This window comes from Carettochelys insculpta, chromosome 7 (assembly GCF_033958435.1).
Source record: "Carettochelys insculpta isolate YL-2023 chromosome 7, ASM3395843v1, whole genome shotgun sequence".
NCBI lineage: Eukaryota > Metazoa > Chordata > Testudines > Carettochelyidae > Carettochelys > Carettochelys insculpta.
Genome location: NC_134143.1, coordinates 16,096,354 through 16,115,911, shown reverse-complemented (window position 1 = coordinate 16,115,911; position 19,558 = coordinate 16,096,354). Strand labels below are relative to the sequence as shown.

The 19,558-nt window shown below is 40.5% G+C and overlaps 1 protein-coding gene across 16 annotated transcripts in view; it reads right to left on the bottom strand.

The window, feature by feature from the left end:
* Nucleotides 1-6,396: 6,396 nt before the first annotated feature.
* The window catches only part of ZMIZ1 (zinc finger MIZ-type containing 1), a 563,555-nt gene continuing 550,393 nt past the window's right edge, over nucleotides 6,397-19,558 (bottom strand). For all 16 annotated transcript variants that reach the window (XM_075000053.1, XM_075000048.1, XM_075000061.1 and 13 more), the window contains 2 exons: nucleotides 15,128-15,376; nucleotides 6,397-10,696 (listed from right to left, as the gene is read on the bottom strand). In XM_075000053.1, the coding sequence (XP_074856154.1) occupies nucleotides 10,589-10,696; nucleotides 15,128-15,376 (357 nt within the window). In that variant the 3' untranslated portion in view covers nucleotides 6,397-10,588. The remainder of the gene's footprint in view (nucleotides 10,697-15,127; nucleotides 15,377-19,558) is intronic.

The following is a 19,558-nucleotide window of genomic DNA, read 5'->3' as shown; positions in this document are numbered from 1 at the left end:
AGTGAATGACAAACTAGTGTGGGGAAAAAAAAAGACACACTTTTTTCAGCACAATAAACCGAAACAAAAATTAACAAGCCTCATCCCAGAGATGTTTAGTTAGTCCCAAGCTTCTGCCCCCTAAATAGCAATACAAAGGATATGAAGAAACAGCATAAGAAACCAACCAGAAGCCCTTACTGAGAGGGGTCATAACCTTAGATAAGACCCATTAAAAGAAAATCCCACATAGAAAATAAATCAATTTATGTAGCACTTGTGTGCATGGGGGTTTCCATTTTTTCATACTGGAATAACATCAATATTTATTACTTATACAGTGCTTTTCAAATTCCAGGTTCTTTACCCATATGTAGTAGGTATGTAAATATTACCAACATTTTACAGATGGCAGGCAAGTTAAGTGATTTTTTTCTCAAAGCCACAGAGAGGGTAAATGCAGGATCCAGGAAGAGCACTCAGGAGTTCTAGGCTTGGGCTATACGAGGCAGGTAAGTTGAGGGCTGATATGCTGTTCTAGGTACAGCAAGTGTGTAGCTAGAATTCACTTACCTGGCCGTCCACACAGAGGGAGGTTGACATGTGAATTTCTCCCATTGACCTTCTTACGCCTCATGATAGCAAGGAATACAGGGATCAACTGTCTCCCCCCCACCCCCGGATAGTTCACTTTAACACGTCTGTACCACCCTTGTGACATCAAACTCTGGAAGATCAACCCTGAATGGGTCACTGTTCCCCATAGTAGAGACAAGCCCCTAGTGTCCAGGGGCTTAGAAGAGGCAGTTCAGTTAAGGAGATAGGGCATAGGACTAATGAGGAGGGAAAGCCCAGTGTAGACCAAGCAGCTGATGAATAAACTTTTGTGGGAGGTATTATATGAGAATATTGACAAAACATGCAACACCTCTTTCTTGAGTGACCATAGCTGGCTTAGAATTTAAAGGCTTTTGTTGGTGTAGAATTGCTTCCCCCCCGCCAGCGTGCTGTTGACGCTCCTCATACAGCATCCCTCTTCCCTTTTATAATGCAAATACATATGTTAGCTATATTGGTAGATCTTGGGTCCTGCCAAGAACAGGTTCGTTCACCTGTGGGTAGTGACTAGAGCATGACCATTTTGCTCTGAAGTCTGCACTTCTGGGAAGCAGGGTTTCCAGAATGTTGGGGTTTACTTAAGATGTGGGATGCCAGAAACTGTGTTGAGGGCTCAGCAGGTTTTAAATGGAGTTGGCACTGGGCAGGACATTAGTTTTGAAAGGTTCTCAGCTTTGCAATTACCCATTCTTCCAGCCTTAATCCGCTAGATCTCTGAAATATTACCCTCGCTAAAGGTAATTTTTCTCTCAATGTTTTGAGGAGGATAGGCTGCGAATGGGTGCAGTAGTTATGTCTGCTACCCAGAGCTTTTATTAGCTGGTGTGTACTTCTTAGTAGGTTTGGCTTGGGAAAGGAGGGTAAACTATCAGTCATTTTCTTTATGACATTGTGAATTAAATTATGCAAGAGCCCCCAGAGCACAAAATGGGACACACACACATTTATAGCCTGAAAGAAACACTAATAACTAGTTGCCCTTATTAGTAGATCTGTTCCTCAACTTCCTCTCAGAAATTTGCAGCTACTTGTCTCACAACACAAACCCTCTCTTAGTCACACACTGTCCAAAAAGAATGGAGTTCCCCACATGACCTCATATCAATTACCTGCAAAAAGGCATACTAGAAAAATCTCAGGCTTTTTTGTCCGATGAATAGGCAGTTTGGATTCAAGTGTACTGAATGATGTTGCATGCCTGGAATTTATTGCTCAACCAGCACTATGTGTCTTTTTTATGTAATGTCTTTAGCTACCTGGAGAATGTGCTTCTCAAATGGTGGTCAACAGAACACAGTGTCTCTGAAGCAGTCGCTGGTGGTCGACGATGAACTGTTTGGTCCCAACAGGCCAGTTTTTACAAAGGTTCTTCATTGCTTGAAGATACAGTTAGATGCCTAGTGGGATTGACCTGTTAACACCTACCTTACATATCAGTCAATGTGTTCCATGAGCACTAGTGGGAGGGAGAGTCCACAAAGGTGTTTTGTTGTTTTTTAAAAGGTCAATAACCATGTAGACAAGGGGGATCCTGTGGATATTGTGTACGTAGAAAGCCTTTGACAAGGTCTCTCACCAAAGGCTCTCAAGCAAAGTTAACTGTCATGGGGTAAGAGGGAAGGTCCTTGCTAGGGTTGGTAACTGGTTAAACGATCAGAAACAAAGGGTAGGAATAAATGGTCAGTTTTCAGAATGGAGAGAGGTAAATAGAGGTGTCCCCTAGGGGTCTGTACTGGGACCAGTCCTATTCAACATATTTATAAATGATCTGGAAAAAGGGATAAAGAGTGAGGTGGCAACATTTGCAGATGACACAAAACTACTCCAAATAGTTAAGTCCCTAGCAGACTGTGAAGAGCTACAAAAGGCTCTTAATTGGGTAATTGGGCAACAAAATGGCAGATCAAAGTCAGTGGTGATAAATGCAAAGTAATATATGTTGGAAAATATAATCCCAACTGTACATATAAAATGATGGAGTCTGACTCAGCTGTTAGCACTCAAGAAAGAGATCTTGGAGTCACTCTGGATAGTTCTCTGAAGACATCTACTCAGTGTGCAGTGCCAGTCAAAAAAAATCTAACAAAATGTTGGGAATCATTAAGAAAGGAATAGATAATATGAGAGGAACAATGTCATATTACCTTTATATAAAGCCACAGTATGTCCACATCTGGAATATGGTGTACAGATGTGGTCGCTCCCTCTCAAAAAAGATATATTGGAATTGGAAAAGGGTCACAAAAGGGCAACATAAATGATTAAGGGTACGGAATGCCTGCCATACGAGAAGAGATTGATAAGACTGGGACTTTTTAGCTTGGAAAAAAAAGATGATTAAGGGGCGATATGATAGAGGTATATAAAATCATGACTGGTGTAGAGAAAATAAATAAGGAATTGTTGTTTACTCCTTTTCACAACACAAGAACTGTGGCGGGGGGAGGTCACCAAATAAAATTAATAGGGAACAGGTTAAAAACAAACAATAGGAAATTTTTTTTTTCACATAACGCACAGTTAACCTGTGGAACTCCTTGCTGGAGAATGTTGCAAAGACCAAAACTATAGCAGAGTTTAAAAAAGAACTGGATACATTCATGGGGGATAGGTCCATCAATGGCTATTAGCTAGGATGAGCACGGACAGCATCCCGAGCCTCTGTTTGTCAGAAGCTGGGAATGGGAGATAGCGGACGGATCACTTGATGAATTCCTGTTCTGTTCTTTCCTGCTGGGGCACCTGGTATTGGCCACTGTCAGAAGACAGGATAGTGGGCTTGATGGACCTATGATCTGACCCAGTATGGCTGTTCTTATGTTTTGAACACAAGGGTCCATAAGATGGCCCCCCTTGAGACAAGGCCCCATTGTGTGAAACTGTCTATGGATTTCTGAATTTAAAAACACTAGCACTATAGGGATCAATTCATGTCAGACACCTTGGATGTGAGAAGCAGCTACACTAGAGCAAGCTACACCAATTGTGGAACAGGATATGAACATTGCCTTATCCAGTTGAGGCAAGAGGGGAATTTGGGGGACAAGAGGAGGAACACTGTGAATGGAATTGGCCCAAGGCTCTTACATAAATAGTACCGGAAGGGGTAAAAACTAAAATTTTCCATCCCACAGGCTGGCACAGCCAGCGCCATTACACTACTGACTCAAATGGAACCGTGCCATCTCTTGCAATACTACTTCTTGCTGCACCTGTTTTTTCCTTGTCTGTCTCATCCAACCACTCTATTGACCAAGTCTCAATTTGATTATGGAAAGAGGACTGATGAAATCACAACAGTAGGCTTGCCACCATCACATACAATATTAGCATCTGCTATCAGAAACACGTGTTAGAAAGTATTTTGAATATATATATTAACTAGTGCAGCTGTAAAACTGTAGATTATGGCAGTTCTTAGGGGACAATTTTGTTTGCAATTTAAATAAGACAAAGAAAAGGTACGAAGGAAAACAGAGGCACAAAAAGAAGAAATTACTAGCCCAAAGTCACACCAAGTCCGATTGCAGTCTACTGGCCTGCCCACAAGACTCCATGACCTTTGCTAGTTGTTCCCTAGATATTAAAACTGGCCAAAAATGCAATCTTTGTCCCATGAGAAATTCCATGATTATGAAATTCTGTTTTATCCCAAACTAGGACAAAGTGAAATCCTGGAATTTTTTTTTCCCAAATTGAAATTTTGTAATATTTTCTCGACTTAATTGAAATTTTTTGCATCGATAAGATCAATACACTTTATTTCAGCTGTTTATTATCTTATAGATTGTATTATAAGTCAAAACAAAATCTTTTGATAATTTCCCATTGACACTGTGGATAAAATTTGTGTATTACCAATGTTTGATTTAAACAAATGAGCATTTTCTAGCGGAACATTTCTGACCAGCTCTACTGGATAGTCAGACAACATAATGAAATCCCTTACATATTCAATGAAATCAATAACTGTATTACATTACACATGCAGTAGCTATAGCCTGCTATTCTGTGAGGCCTTGTCTCAGGAAAGCACATAAATGCATGCATCAGAGAGGTAGCCATGTTAGTCTGTATCTTTGAGAACAACAAGAAGGCCTGTGGCACCTTATAGACTAACAGATATTTTGGAACATAAGCTTTCATGGGCAAAGACCTGCTTCATCAGCTGCATTGATACATGCAAGTATCCCATTGAAATCAACTGGACTCAAGTGGATGTTTAAAGTTAAGCAAGTGCTTACATGTTGTCCAGAATCAGGGTCTAATGTGTAGCTTTTTCGCCAATGCCCCACAGAATTATTTCCAATATACAGTCATATTCCCATTGCCTTTCTCCTCTCCTTTTCTGATACTGTCCATAGTAGTTCTGCTTTAGCTGTACTCATAAAAATGGCTTATAGTTCCATGGGTTTGGCTATTATCCTTCCACAGCATAGTAGTCACCCAGCCTCTCTCCTCCCAGACCCGTCCTCAAAACAAACTGGGATCTGCAAATGTTAACCTATTACATAAAACAAAACAAAAACCTTCAAGACAGACATTTCCTCTGAGCCTCCCAGTGCATTCTGCATTGTCTCTATTTAGACTGTAAGCCCTTTGAGGCAATTACTTCCACTGTGTCTTGTACTGCACTAGGCAGGCTGTACTAAACTAGCAATAACAACGGTTTTGAGGCAGCTGCTCCTGATCCCACAAAATCATAGCAGAAATCTGTGAGCTAACAATGGGTGGTAGACTCAGTCAATAGTTCAGATCAGAGCCAATCAATCTTGGGGAAACTTACCTTTTATTCATAATTATTATTACTACTTTATAAAGGAAGCTGCATTAGTCTTGCCAGAAGACTTTACAAATTCCGACTAATTCTTTAATATTAATGCCCCTCCTAGAACAGACATATGAAAACGTCTCTGTTTCCTCTGTACTTGGCTCTTTGTTTTGCTATATAAAAGGATTACCTTTCAGTCTTTACAGTAATGCTTTGCAAATGCATCAGTGACACCATTGCAAGTGCCAACTTGCTGGGTATGTAACTTCTCACCTGTTATCCTGGTACAATTCTCATGAGTACATTGGTATCCATATCACGTGAACAATTTCACAGCTGGTGATGAACAGGAGTTTACAAGGAAACATGTAATGGAATATTTACAGCGAAAGGTAAAACTATGTGCAAGACTTAGGAGCCTAAAACCTTTTGACTTTCAATGTTTTTTCAAAGATGCTGTTATCCTTAGTCATGAAGTAAAAATCTGAAAATACTGGGCTTTTTTTTCTACATAAGAACTGAAATTCAGAATTTAGACAACCAGTGGAAAAATTCAGCTTTGTAATCAAAGTGCATTTATTCAAAATACAAATTTTCCACAAAAAAATTATTTCTTTCAAAATGTTCCCATTTTACTTCGAAAACCCCCAAATTGATTTTTTGTTTGTTTTTCAAAACCAGAAAAATCCCATTGAAGATTTTGAAAAAAAGAGACTTTTGTTTCAAAAAGTTTCACAGAAAAAATATGGGCCCTCTCTCTTCTCACTTTCCTTCCCATAAATATCCCATAACACATTAGAGTTACTTTCAATTAATGCACAAATTGGGTTCCTTTGTTTTAAAAAGAAACTTCAGTTTTACAAAATAGCTGCCAATTAGCCAAACCTTAATTTTATAAATTTATTTAGGAAAAAAAATTAACATAAGCAAATGAGAATACTTCAGTGGTACAACAGAATATATAAATGACTAGCAATTGTCAAATTATCTGATTTTTAAATACAAAATAACCACATGAACACCTAATATACAGGTTTCATCTGAATACATATTTATTAGATAAATATTAGGTTGTCACATCATCTAACTACATACAGTTTTGCAAGACTAAAAATCACAAGTATTTTTTCTGACCAGTTTAAAGTATGAAATGATTGCATTGTACTGTACATACAATGTACAAACAAAGACAATGGCCATTTTTGCATGTTACTTCAGATTGTACTTTTTTAATTTTCCTCTAATTATGATATCAAAAATTGTACAAAGTATGAATTTGGTTACAATTTTTTTAAATCCCCTTATTTTCTTCATTATTTCTGTAGCACCCTAAAAATACACAGGTGATAGACTAGTACACTTAAGCTAATTCTTACATGTTGGTAAAACAAAAACAAAACAAAACAAAAAATTCTTTCCACAATGGGTCAGAGTATATTACAGAAGTGAAAATGAAACAAACGCTGTGACTTCACAAACGCTAACAAACAGGGTTCATTTTCCACTTAAGATGGAGCTTCAAGCTTTTTTTTATTTTTTTCTGCAAATTAAAAACAATGCACATTCCAAGGAAAATGAATGCGTTTCTGTTAACATGTCTCTAGTCATCATTTACATATGTACAGATGTCCCTTGAGTCTCCACTGCAGACGTAGGTGTGTATCTGTCAGTCCTATAATAATGTCTTGGCAGCAGAATTGTAGATCTTTGTGGGTTCTTTCCCAGATGAGCTTCTGAAGGGAAACAATTTTTAAAAACCAACTCCTCCCCCACCCCAATGAAAACAATCGCTGGAAATTTGATATAATAACGACACTTTAAAGGAAAATAACTATTGGGAGGTCCTTCCCCACACTTTAACATTATGGCAGTGAACAGATACAAACAATTATCCATATTTTCATTTAGAATTGTTTTCATACTGAATCCATTGTACAGTACCTGACGTCAGCTAACAAACAGTCTTGAAATTGTCTCAATTTTCAGACAGTTCGGTGATGGCTAAAATCTCAGCATCACTTTTGCTTAGCAACCCAGTGTTCCTGCAGGCTTAAAATTTGCAGTTGTTAAAATATCTGTTATTAACGTACAAAGTAGAAAAGTACCCCATTCATGTTGCCATTCTTTGTGGGTTTTTCAGTTTACGTTTCCCAACAGGTACTGCTACAAGATACAGTTACACATCTACCAACTAGCTACAGACTGATTCTTAACATATCTGGCTCGAAAAGCATAGGTTTGTTTTAATAAACCCATGATTTCAGGTGACTAATTTAGCCAGCTGCTCAAGCAACAATAAACAATCAGTAATGGAATCAATTACAGAATCTGAGCAACCAATTCCAACTCATAGTGAGAAGTGTTCTTTATTCCAAGGTCTATGATTAAAACCCTCCAAATACCTAAAGGCAATACAAAGTCAGATCATTATCTGCCCAAGCAAATGACTTCAACTACATAAACGATGCAGCAAAAAATACAGGGGGAAAACAACTACAGTAAAACTGGCTACAAAACACACTGGTAACTCAAGAATGGTCTTTCCTACTCATTGTATGAGAGTGGCACCACACACAACCATGTCATCATGTACGATACCGAGATATCGTTAGCTTTCTGCAGCTATCCCCTACAGGTGGCCAAGTCTAGAGAAGAAAAAGACAGTTCTGAGCAGAATAAAACACACTGTACTGTTTCCTTGCCCCACTCACCAACGCCTGTAAGAGTTAGATAACTCCAGTCTCAAAGGCTGGCGCACCACAAGACTGAGATATATTGTATCTTACAGGTACATGCTGCTTGTCTTAGGCATGTCTGCTTGCATTCAGGGCTGGCTCTAGGAGTTCTGCTGATTCGGGCAAAATGTCTTCCACTAACCAGCCCATAATCAGGCACACAGAGAGAGAAAATTATTTTTTGCCTTAGGAAATGATCTATTATTCAGTTTGCATGACAGAGCTGGAACTTGATTGCCCAGGTACTGCCAGATGTATCAATTCTTTTGAGAAATGGATAGGAAAGCTGGGCTAATTTATCAAATTAAAAAATGCTCCCTTATTCTGTTAAAGAACCCTACTTTTTTTTTTTTTTTTTTTTTAAAAGGACCAATTTTTTTTTCCCAGACAGGGTATTTAAAAACACCAGCAAAAGGATAACCAGACAATGAAATGTTGAATATCATGAAAGATGATACTAAATTATTCACAAAGATATTTACAATAGCAATCTTAAAAATAATTGACTTTGCATAATGAACAGCATCTTTTTTTAAAAAAACTTAAAACAGGAAAAAATATGTGGGTGAGAACACCTCTACATAAAATGCTCAACAAATTGAATACGCCTATTGGAAAATAAAAGAACTAAACCGCCATTTCCTTTAATATCTACAGCAAGGTGCTGCGGACTAGCATATATATATATATATATATATATCACGATGCATGTACAGCAGTAGTGGGAAATGTTAACAAAAATACGCAAAGAATTTACAAATATTGACTTTGGTGAGGAAAGCAAATCCAGAATCACAAGAAAGTGTCATGCCATTTACAGCACTGCAAACTATAAGGGAAATGGGGGGGATTACATATTTAAACAGACAAAACAAAAAATCCTACCAAAATTCCATCTGGCACTTAAGTTCAAAACGTATGGTTGAGAACAATGACGGGACTGTTTGTTGGGATGTGGGAAGGGAGGGTGACCTAATGGGCTTTAGTAATGAAGAAAGCTAGAACTGTACAGTGGCTAAAAGCTGAAACGTCGCTCCATGAGGGCAAAGTTGGCACACATGCACTTTTTACACTGCGACTATACATAACTGGTGTGTGTGTGAGAGAGAGCGCGTGCACAAAAATGAGCACGGAAGCAAGAGGAAGATCATGCAGGAGAAGCAAATATACGAGAACCACAGGTCACAAGGGCGAGACTGTGACTGTGGCAGCAGGGTCTGCTGAGGGCAGTAGTACCCCACCACCAATTACTTATTCTCCCCGGGTGAAAAATAAAATATCCTGGGCTGCTAAACAGTTAAAAAATACAGGACTAGGAAAAGGCTTCGTTACATGTAACAGTCTTGTAAACAAAACACAAAGCAAAACAAAAGAGAAGCTTTCCTGGGTCTGTCCCATTGCAATGCTCCTTTCAAGCCTTTAGAATAAAAAAACGCTAAGAGTGATGTTACTCATTTGACAGCAAGCTCTTCTCTGCCTTCAACCAGCTTGTCCCGACATGTACTGTGCAGTACAGAGGATCTAGTGACATGGAGACTGAACACACTGAAGGCGCTGGATAACAGACACCTTTTTAAACTCCTTCCCCACTCTTTTTCTGCTTCGTATGGCTACACTGGCTAAAAATAACCATGACGATAATTGGATAACAACACAGTCACAAATGGTGGCAACTGGAAACCAAAATCACACACACAAAAACCAACCAACCAAACAAATAAAACAAAACAAAACAAAAAACAAATTGAAGGGATTTTTCCAAGTCTTTGTGTTTAAGCAGAGGGAGACACCTTGCAAACAGGTGTTGCAGATTCCTATGATTTAGAAACACAAACACACACAGTCTGCAGCCTGGAGATTCTCAGGATTCCACTAGTGAAGACCAAACCTTAATTACGCAGCTGTCTCCTTTGATGCATCTAGCCCCAACTTTTGATTTTTATTGTATTACTTGTGCTTTTTGGTGATTTAGATGTTTATTTTCCTTCGTGTGTGTGGCCAGCACAGTTTGTCCAACACAAATCTGCAGTTGAGAAGGAAAGAAGGGAAAAGTGGAGAGAAGGGTTTCAAAAAGATGGAAGAAAGCTCGTTGGAAGGACAGTCTCAGACCAGTCAATAAGTCCATTCTTTTATTTCCTTGCGAAGACTGGTTCTTGCCAGTTTACGTCACACACTGTGCATCACAGGACTCTCTATCGGCTTAACAGTGAATGGGGTTTCCCTTAGCTGCAGTATTGTCTATGCTTGGTTGTGACAGGTAGCGGTGGCCAGTGAGAGCACTGCTTTCTTTCTCTTCCTCCCGCCCATCGCTTTCACACTTAGTGAAGCTGACCAAATCAGTTTGGAGATGTAGAAAGTTGAGAGCGTGCCATTCGACGGCATCACGAGTTTGTTGGCTCTTCTGTAGAAAGGGAGTGTGAAGATTCCTCTTTGTGCAGCTACCCACATGTGGACAAGGGAGGAGGGTGGAGAAATACACAGGGGTTCAGTTGTTTTCAAAGAGCGAGAGAAGGTCATCATTGCTATTGCTTGGCAAGTCAGGTGGGTCCAGGTACGAAAGCAGCTCATCCGGATTTGTCAGTTCTGGAAGCAGCTACAAAATGGAAAGTTGAAAGGAATATTAAAGGGAATGGAAAAAATTTGACACAATGGGGGATTAAACATGGCGCATACCTGGAAACTGACGGTTGAGGAGGGAAGTCAGTATAACCCACTTCTGTCATGAGAACAGAGGTTATCCCAATATTGTGGCAAACACAATCTCAAGGCAAACATCTTGAACAGGAATCCCTTATGTGTAGTCAACTGATTTTATTTCACGGGTTACAATTTGTTACCTGGCTGGTGAATATTTGCAAAAGTTTTTCTTGCGGTTGGATAAATCTCGTAGGGAGCACTCAAAAAACTTATATGGAAATACATACTCTGTGGCTGTGGCCACACTTGGCCAAAACTTCAAAATGGCCATGCTAATGATCAAACTGAAGAATACTAATGAGGTGCTGAAATGAATATTCAGCACCTCATTAGCATGCTGCCAGTGGCGGCGCTTTCAAAGTGCCGCTTTCGAATATGCGCAGCTCAGCAACACGGGCATCCTTTTTGAAAGGACCCTGTACATTTCAAAATCCCCCTTTTCCTCGAAATCCCCTTATTCCTTCTCATCTGAGAGGCATAAGGGGATTTCAAAATGTGCAGGGTCCTTTTGAAAAGGACCCCTGTGTAGCCAAGCCGTGTGCGTTCAAAGCGGCACTTTTGAAGCGCTGCAGCTGGCAGCATGCTAATGAGGGGCTGAATACTCATTTCTGTGCCTAATTAGTATTCTTCTATTTGACCACCATTAGCATGGCCATTTCGAAGTATAGCCCAAATGTGCACTTAGTTTCAGCAACAATTATCTCTCAGTTATAAGCAAGCAAAATAAAATTATGCATATCTGCTTGGAAAGATGAACCGGCAGCTGTAGGTTATGGGTGACCCAAGCTGTGTTAACAGCTCAGAGACACACTACCCTTGTTTTGACAGCAGAATGCACTCACTGTTCATGACAGCTTTGGAATAGTAACTGCAAAAAAGTATTTTGAGATGTAGTCCCACTGACTGCTTCAAACAGGGAAAATTTCTTCTTCAAAATTCCATCCAGACCCCTATTTGGTCTGACATATAAATAAGAATCCCAAATATTCAGTTTCAATACCAGTGACACTTCACACTTTCTTGGTAAATACAAAAAAAGACAAATTTAAATGGTGGCAGTGAAAACTAGTGTGTAAAAAGAATAAGCACTTTTTATATTCAAGTTCCCTTTCGGGCCGAGATAAAAAAATATGGATTACTTCAACAAATGGAATAGCAGCTCAGATACACGCTTGCACTTGCTAAATGTTTATCCAATGCTACAAAACTAAAAATTAGACTTTAACACCTTGTTTATTAATATTAACTAATATATTCTCAGTGATCTTATGCAAATACAGCTTTCATTCTCCAACTTTAAACAAGTAAATTTATCTTTCAATATTTTAGAAGTCAAATGTAAACATAATTTCTACATTTTATGAGAAACACAAGGATTTTCTTTCTAAAAGCATGATTGCGATGATTAAGATGGTTGCCACTCCCAGAGGAAATATCTTATTTTTCACTTAATTCCTTTCTATATAGGAACCTGCACTGAATCTATAAATAACATTGTCATCGCAAAGACTACTGGGCAATGACCTGGAGCCCTTCCATACATTAGTATAATTTGCACTACAGCTCTGTATACAGGGGTCTGTTCATGATTGAGGCCTTGCTGTGTAAACCAGAGACTACAAGAAGGCTCCTGCTCTTAAGCTCTTACAATTAATCAAGATTAAAAAAATTAAGGTAATGCTATTGAGGCTCATTCTATGCATTTCTGGAGAGGTGGATTTAAAGAGTTTCTTTCTCCACTGTGCTGCAAGCCATGCATCTCAAAGTGTGGGAGGTGCATGTTAAATAAAGAAGCAGCTGTAACAGATCAGGGAGTTAGCACGGGGCTGAAATCAGGGAGTTATACTGTAATTATTGTATCAAAACAAAAAAGCAGTCATGTAGCACTTAAAAGACTAACAAAATAATTTATTAAATGATCATTATAATTGATCACCTAATAAATTATTTTGTTAGTCTTTTAAGTGCTACGTGACTGCTTTTTTGTTTTGATAAGACTATAATTATTGTGTAAGACTAATTTTAGTTTAGTGATTTGTGCCAGTTATTTGGCAAACCACCTGAGCTCATAAAAAGGGTTCTGAGAACTAATTATCTCAAATTGCTGTATAAAACACAAGGACAGATCCACATCACTTTCCGGATAATGTAGATTTTTGTACAGAAGAGAAATTCTCATGGGATGGGAGCCTCACTGAAGAAACTACCCTGCCCAACAACGAGCACACCACAAAAGAGTAACAACCACTGTGTATTTTGAAGTTAGCTTTCAGTTCCCTGAGAACAAACAATGCACGGCCTTTTTATCCAATTGCTACTTCATAATAAGTTCAGTGAAGACTGAAGTCATCACCTAGTGAATTTCTACCGAGGTTTCAAAGAACTCCTACTGCGCATTCTGGAGGACATGTCTCATTGCTGAGGTAATGCAATGCCAGGGCCTCTTTCAGACTCCAACTTGATTTACCCATTCAGATTTTTATAGTCTGCTTATCCCTAGAGAACAGGTGCCTGGTACCCAAACCAAAAAACGTTACCTAACCTTTTTGCGTCAGGAGGAGCCTAGCTGTCTGTGAGATCTGTTTGCATGTGGCCTTTAATGACTTTGTTCAGTGGCTGCCCCTCAAGGTGCATCCCCCAGTGACTTCAGGACGAGCTTGCGATGAGTGGCAGCAGAATCTGGATTACATTCAGGCCACGTCTACACTAGCTCTTAGGTCATCAAAACTTCTGACATTCAAGGGTGTGAAAAATATGCCAGCATAAGTGCTTGTGTGCACAGCACTATGTTGGTGGGAGACGTTCTCTCCCGACACAGCTATTGTGTCACTTGTTGAGAGGGTCTGATGATGTCAGTGGTAGAGCTCCCTGACACCAGCATCAGTGGCTACACAAGAGCTCGTACAGCATGATGCATGCATCAATACAACTGTGCCGCAGAAAGCTTCGAAGTGTAGACATTGAAACTCAGCCACCTAGAACTTTTATTGTTATTAAAGGACTTGGGTCATCCTGCCTCCCCTGCTTCCACCTCTCTTCCTTCTGTATGGCCACTTAAAGACACAGCGCTGCTCTGTGACAGATGCCATTTAAGAGCACATGACCAATAAATACATTTTCAAATCTGCAGCATGACATAAGCACCTCTTTGGGCATTGTAATTACCATGTATTGAGTTTACAATAGAGACTGAAAATATGAGCATGAGAGCAAACCAAATTCTAGCATTAAGAAATCTATGTTCCAAGAAGTGCTTGGCTGACCAGAGTTTCTCCTGGAGAGAGAGATATATTAACTCCTTGCACTTGTTTGAAACAGAAAATTATGATTTGTCTTAAAACAGGAAACTGAAGTAAATCAGAAGTCAGTCAAGTGCTGCCTTAAGCAATTGAATATGGGAGTAAATGCACAAAAGGCCTTCTCTTAGCTTGCCCGTTTCGCAGGGGCTGTCCTCAGTGCTGGCCAGTGCACTGTGAAGGAGAGCAGCCATTGCAGGGCTGCCCCATACAGGTGGATGTGGGTGGAGGCAAGCATCCACTGACACTGGTTAGCATGGAGAGGGATGATGATCTATGCCAGGCTGACACAGATTACTCTGCTGTAAAAGCTATGGGTAGGTCGGGGTTGGGATCAGGCTCTGCAAGTTTTTCCCTTGCTTACAATGATGACATTTGTGTCTTCAGACAAACATAGAAGGACCATGTGTCTCAGGTCAACCAACTCTTGGGCCTATTTTAGGGATAGTTACCTCTGACTGCGGGCACAGGGGCCGGGGGACAGGTTGTGCAAGACCTGGCGATCCCCTTACTGAATCCCACTCTTGACACCAGATGTCATAGAGCTTGGGGGTCACCAGGCCCTGCATCCCCATCCACAGTCAGAGGTGACTCTCTGAGACTTTTTCAATTATAATTCAGTCCATGGTCTGCACTTGGGGCAGTACAACTTTGTCCTGCCCTTCACTCAGGGCTCGCGGGAACTTCAGGATCTACAGTAATATGCAGGCTCTCTAGTCCAAAAAGAAAAACCAAATCAGATGCAGAACTGATCAATTTTCTTGAGAAAATCATGGCCCTGGGAAAACACCCTTGCTAGAAAGAAGACCACAGGGCTTGCGTGTCACATGGCTGCTTCCAGCGGAAAGGTTTTCTCAGCAAGCTGCCAGTGCCTGTCATCTCAGTGTCAAGTGATTAAGTTCATGTAACGGTGCATGAAACGATGACATGTGCTGTGACAGCGGTTCCCCTTTCCCTTGCCCAGCCCTCCCTCTCTCAGAAATGCAAAGCACATTTGGAGGCAGGCAGATGATAGTATGACACCAACTTACATCCAGTGAGGGCTCCGGCATGTCAGGTGCTCCCTGTCCACCAGCCTGACCTTCTAAGGCTGAGGAAGAGCTAAAGGTCAGGTCACTGTGTGGATGGTTGCTAGAAGCGGCCTGTGGCGGCTGCCGGGACTGCTGGGTAGGAGGACCACTGTGATGTAATGGCTGCCCTGACTGGCTGCTGGGGTGAGGTACGTGCAAACCTTGCTGCATGGAACTATGGGATTGATCAGTGCTGCCAGGATGAGGGATCTGCGAAGGAGGAAAAAAGCAGGAAAAGAAAGTGAGGCCACAATGCACAGTGCTCAAGGTGTCTGAAGAAAATGAACTTCCTCAACTGAGTGTTAAAACAAAATCAAACAAAAAAAGCTATCAGAGAAGAGAATCCCATATCCCAATATCAGAGGACATGTTTGTCTCTTTAAACGTTGTATGCAAAGGGGAAGAGGGAGCACTAGGTGTGTGCTATTTATTTGCTTCTTCATGATGCGTAAACAAAGTCTTAAAGGTGAGAAAAGAGCAGGGTAGGATGGTTCTGCTTATTTCTTTGCATTAATGATCATGGCACAGTTGACCCTGTTTTTCCCAGAATGATCTACAGATTTCTAGAGAAAAAGTTGGATGGTGACATCAAAGAAGCTAGTCGGTTGTTGCTTAACTAAAAAAACACCTGGCAGAAAAGCTCTTTGCCAAGCCTTCAGTTAAACGCTGAGAAACGTCCCAGTCTCCCTTTGAGTCATCTAAGAAGTCCTCTCTCAAAATCTGAAAATGTGAGGACTTTCCAGGCCTGACATTTCTATGTGGAAAAAAAATATCCAACCCCACACATTAAACAAATCTTCAAAATTCTGTTGTTTGGGGAGGGGAGGGAGCGAGCTTCTGTTCTTCCAATCACATCACAAAGAAGCAACCAAAGGCACAAGCCCAATTGCCCCCCCTCTTTTGTTTCCATGCTACCGTTAAATGTCGGAGTTCTCCTGGGAATTCAATCTTGGTGCCATGAGAAGAGAGCATGATGTTCATGGAACCAATGTGTTCACAGTAATTGAGTAGATGGAGAAGCAAATGTGAACATTTTTTGAGGAATGCTACATATTGCCACAAAGTAGAGCTGAAATAAAAGAGCAAATGCAAACAACAGCAGCATGAAAACAATACAACACAAACCAACAAAAGCCAGCAAAACTCTGTCCGAGATGGCCCTTTTTAAGGGGAGCTGTCAGGTTATTTGGCTGGAACATTTAATTTTGCAAAGTAAATGGGAAGTTTATTATAAAAACCTATGTTGTTAGAAATATTTTACAACAGTAAAAAATGTAACTGAGATCAGTCATTTTTACTGAAACACTTGTCTATATTTCTCTAGTTTAGATTTCCAATAGGCCTTACTCTAATTTACACTGAACTCCCTTTGCAATATATAAATGGTGCTGAAAGTGAGTGTAACTGTATTTTAGGCCTCTCTATAGTGCCAGAACAGAGCACTGAGCCTTAGGCCTTGTAGACACAAAACCCCATGCCTTCCATTATATGGTATATTTATAGTGTCTAGTGTGGGCTTTGTTATGCCAGTGTATTGATTCCCATACAGTAAGGGGAATAAACACTATACTACAAGTTGAACTTCTCTAGCCCAGCACTCTCTTCTCTGGCAACATCCATGGTCTGGCATGATTTTAGTTAGCTGGCTGTCCACTTATTGTGGTGGTGACCAAATTTCCCGTGGTCCCATAAACTTTGTTAATAGCCACCTGTCCTGGCTCTCAGTGTTCTGTGCTGTTATGTAGCTGTAATTTACAACTCAATGTCTTCTCAGAGCCCAGTAAGCAGTGGAAGTGTTGGTAATGCTGCTAGACAATATTGATCTCCCCTGGCCCGGCAAAATCTCTGGTTGAGCACTGGTCAGGTCCCAAGGGTGCTGGACAAGAGAGGTTCAACCTATAGTACAAAGCACCTTTATTCCAATTTAACTGTGTCCACAGTAAGGGTTATATCCTTATCCTATGTGCGGTATCCTTTTCAGAAGAAAAAAATCTTATCCTTCACTGATGTAGTTATACTACTGCAAGCCTTACTGTAAATCAGCTAATAAAATTATGAAATACAAAAGAAACTAGACAGTCAGGCTGCATCTATACTAGGAAGTTCTTTTGAAAGATATTTTGAAAGGAGGGGGATCTTCCGAAAGAGCCCATGGAGTGTCTATACACAAAAAGTGTTCTTTTGAAAGTAAATCAAAACAATATGGTGCACCTTTCGATATCACTCTTCCTTTCCCGTTTGTGGAAGAGTGCCCCCTTGCCCCCTCCCCCTAAAAGCTTCTTTCGAAAGAAACCACGTGTAGCTGCTCCGCAGGGCCCTTCTTTCGAAAGAACAGTCTTCATTCTCGCTCCCTGGCCCGTTCTTTTAAAAGAGTGGGGGGCCGTGTGGATGCTCTCTTTCGAAAGAGGAGATCACTCTTTTGAGCCGCTTTTTTGCGTGTAGACGCACTCTTTTGAAAGATGCTCTTTCGGAAGAGATCTTCTGGAAGAGCTGCTTTTGAAAGATCTCTGTAGTGTAGCCGTGGCCTCAGTGTCTATCTAGCAAAGGAATAAATGTACAGCAGAAAGTAATCTAAATAATGAGAGATTTTATAAAAATACGTTTTCTTGAACTCTTGCCATTTAAACCCAAAGGAGCAACAGTATGATCATGCTGAAATAATTGTTAGCCATTTATAAAAACAATTATTTCAACCAAGAGGCAATTCTTATGTTCTCTAACAGACACATGTCAAAGCAGAGAAATACTTTAGGTAATATTTTAGTACGTGTGCTGTTTGGCTGGTCACGTAAGTATCCTCAAATACCCAAATCAGATCCCTAACGTAATATCCTCCATGGGAAATATTTGAAGATTTACAGAAAGATTCACAATCCAATCTGATTTATTCTGGCAGTGCAAGAGAGATGGAAACTGGCCATAACTTGTCAGCTGAGAATTCTCCCCATGTGCAGAAGGGAACTATCAGTAGACATAGACCTGATGGAGCTGACTGTAGTACCATTTCCCCTCATCAGCATAGCCTGCATGTCATGGTGGGCATGGAGCAAAGCTAAGCTAAGTTCTGTTCCACCAGTTACCAAGCAGTATGAGTAACTAGCTGACAAACTGGCCCATGGAATCAAGGAGCTGTACATAGCTCCTTAATTGCCCCCTTAGTCTCCTGCACTAAGTGAAGCCCAGAGACTGGAGAGAATTTTGACCTTCATATCTTCCCTTAGATCACAGAAGGCCACACAGCTCCTGATGCTCCGCATTCTAATACCAAGCCACTAGCATTCTCAGTCTTCTGCTACTTGTCATGCCAAATGTAACCGGGCCCATTAGAGCAGTGACATTGCTTAACTCTGATGAAGTATATCTATACTGGCCGGCTTAGGACTCTTGTCTGAAGTGTTTCATTGCTGGGAGCAAAGCAGAGGCCCCTGCAAACTTTATACGAACGGGTAGTTGCTTTGCATAGATAGTTCTTGCTGGTAGCAAATCCTCACTAAACTGTATTTTAGGGCTATTCAGTTGGCTCTGAAATTGACAGTCTGGATGGTTCACAAGTTCATTTTCCAAGGCTTGTATTGTATGCCTTGCACTGTTGCTTACGAATCTACAGTTCACAAAGTTGCTGTGGCTTCTGGACTTGTCCTCTGCAGCCAGGCTTCTGTTCATGGTGGCACATGGGCCTACTCTAAATTTCCTTTCCTCTGCTCCTTTTCTTACCATTTTCCCAATTCCCCACCACCCTATTTCAGGAAAACCTGCTGCCACTTAGAAGAGAGAGTGAATAAATACACTCATCCTAAGCTACTGCCACCACGTCCATGTTACACACTGTAAATATACTTCACAGTACTCACTAAAAGCACAAGCACATCTGTCATATCAAGTTGTGCACTCTTCTTTGATATGCAACACAGTTGCTACCCTGATACATAAACAAATTCAAAGGGGGGTATATATACCCACACATGAAAGTGTACTGCTGGAGTTAAAACAGATGATTAGTCAAGCATAAAAGCTAAGTGTTGCTGGTACTTGCTGCTGCTACTGCTACTGCAATACTGTATTTTCTAGATATTAAGTTCTGTATATGAAATAGTCACAATCTAGTGTTCGGAAATGAACAAACTCCACCCCCAACCTGGGTCTTGTGTCTCTAGCTGAGCACCCTCTGTTTTTTTCTCTCCTCAACAACTGATGTCCTTTCAAAGAAGAGTTGGCATCTACCATGGAAATCCACAGTTCTACCTCCTGTGTCCTGCCAAAACTGTTTACAGGCTCTTTTTTTAACCCCATCACACCCTCAGTTTATCTAGAACAGGATGCAATGTCACAATGTTGCGTTGCAACGTTCTTTCCCAAAGGACAAAGGCAGACAAGGTAGCACTGTGCTTTGAA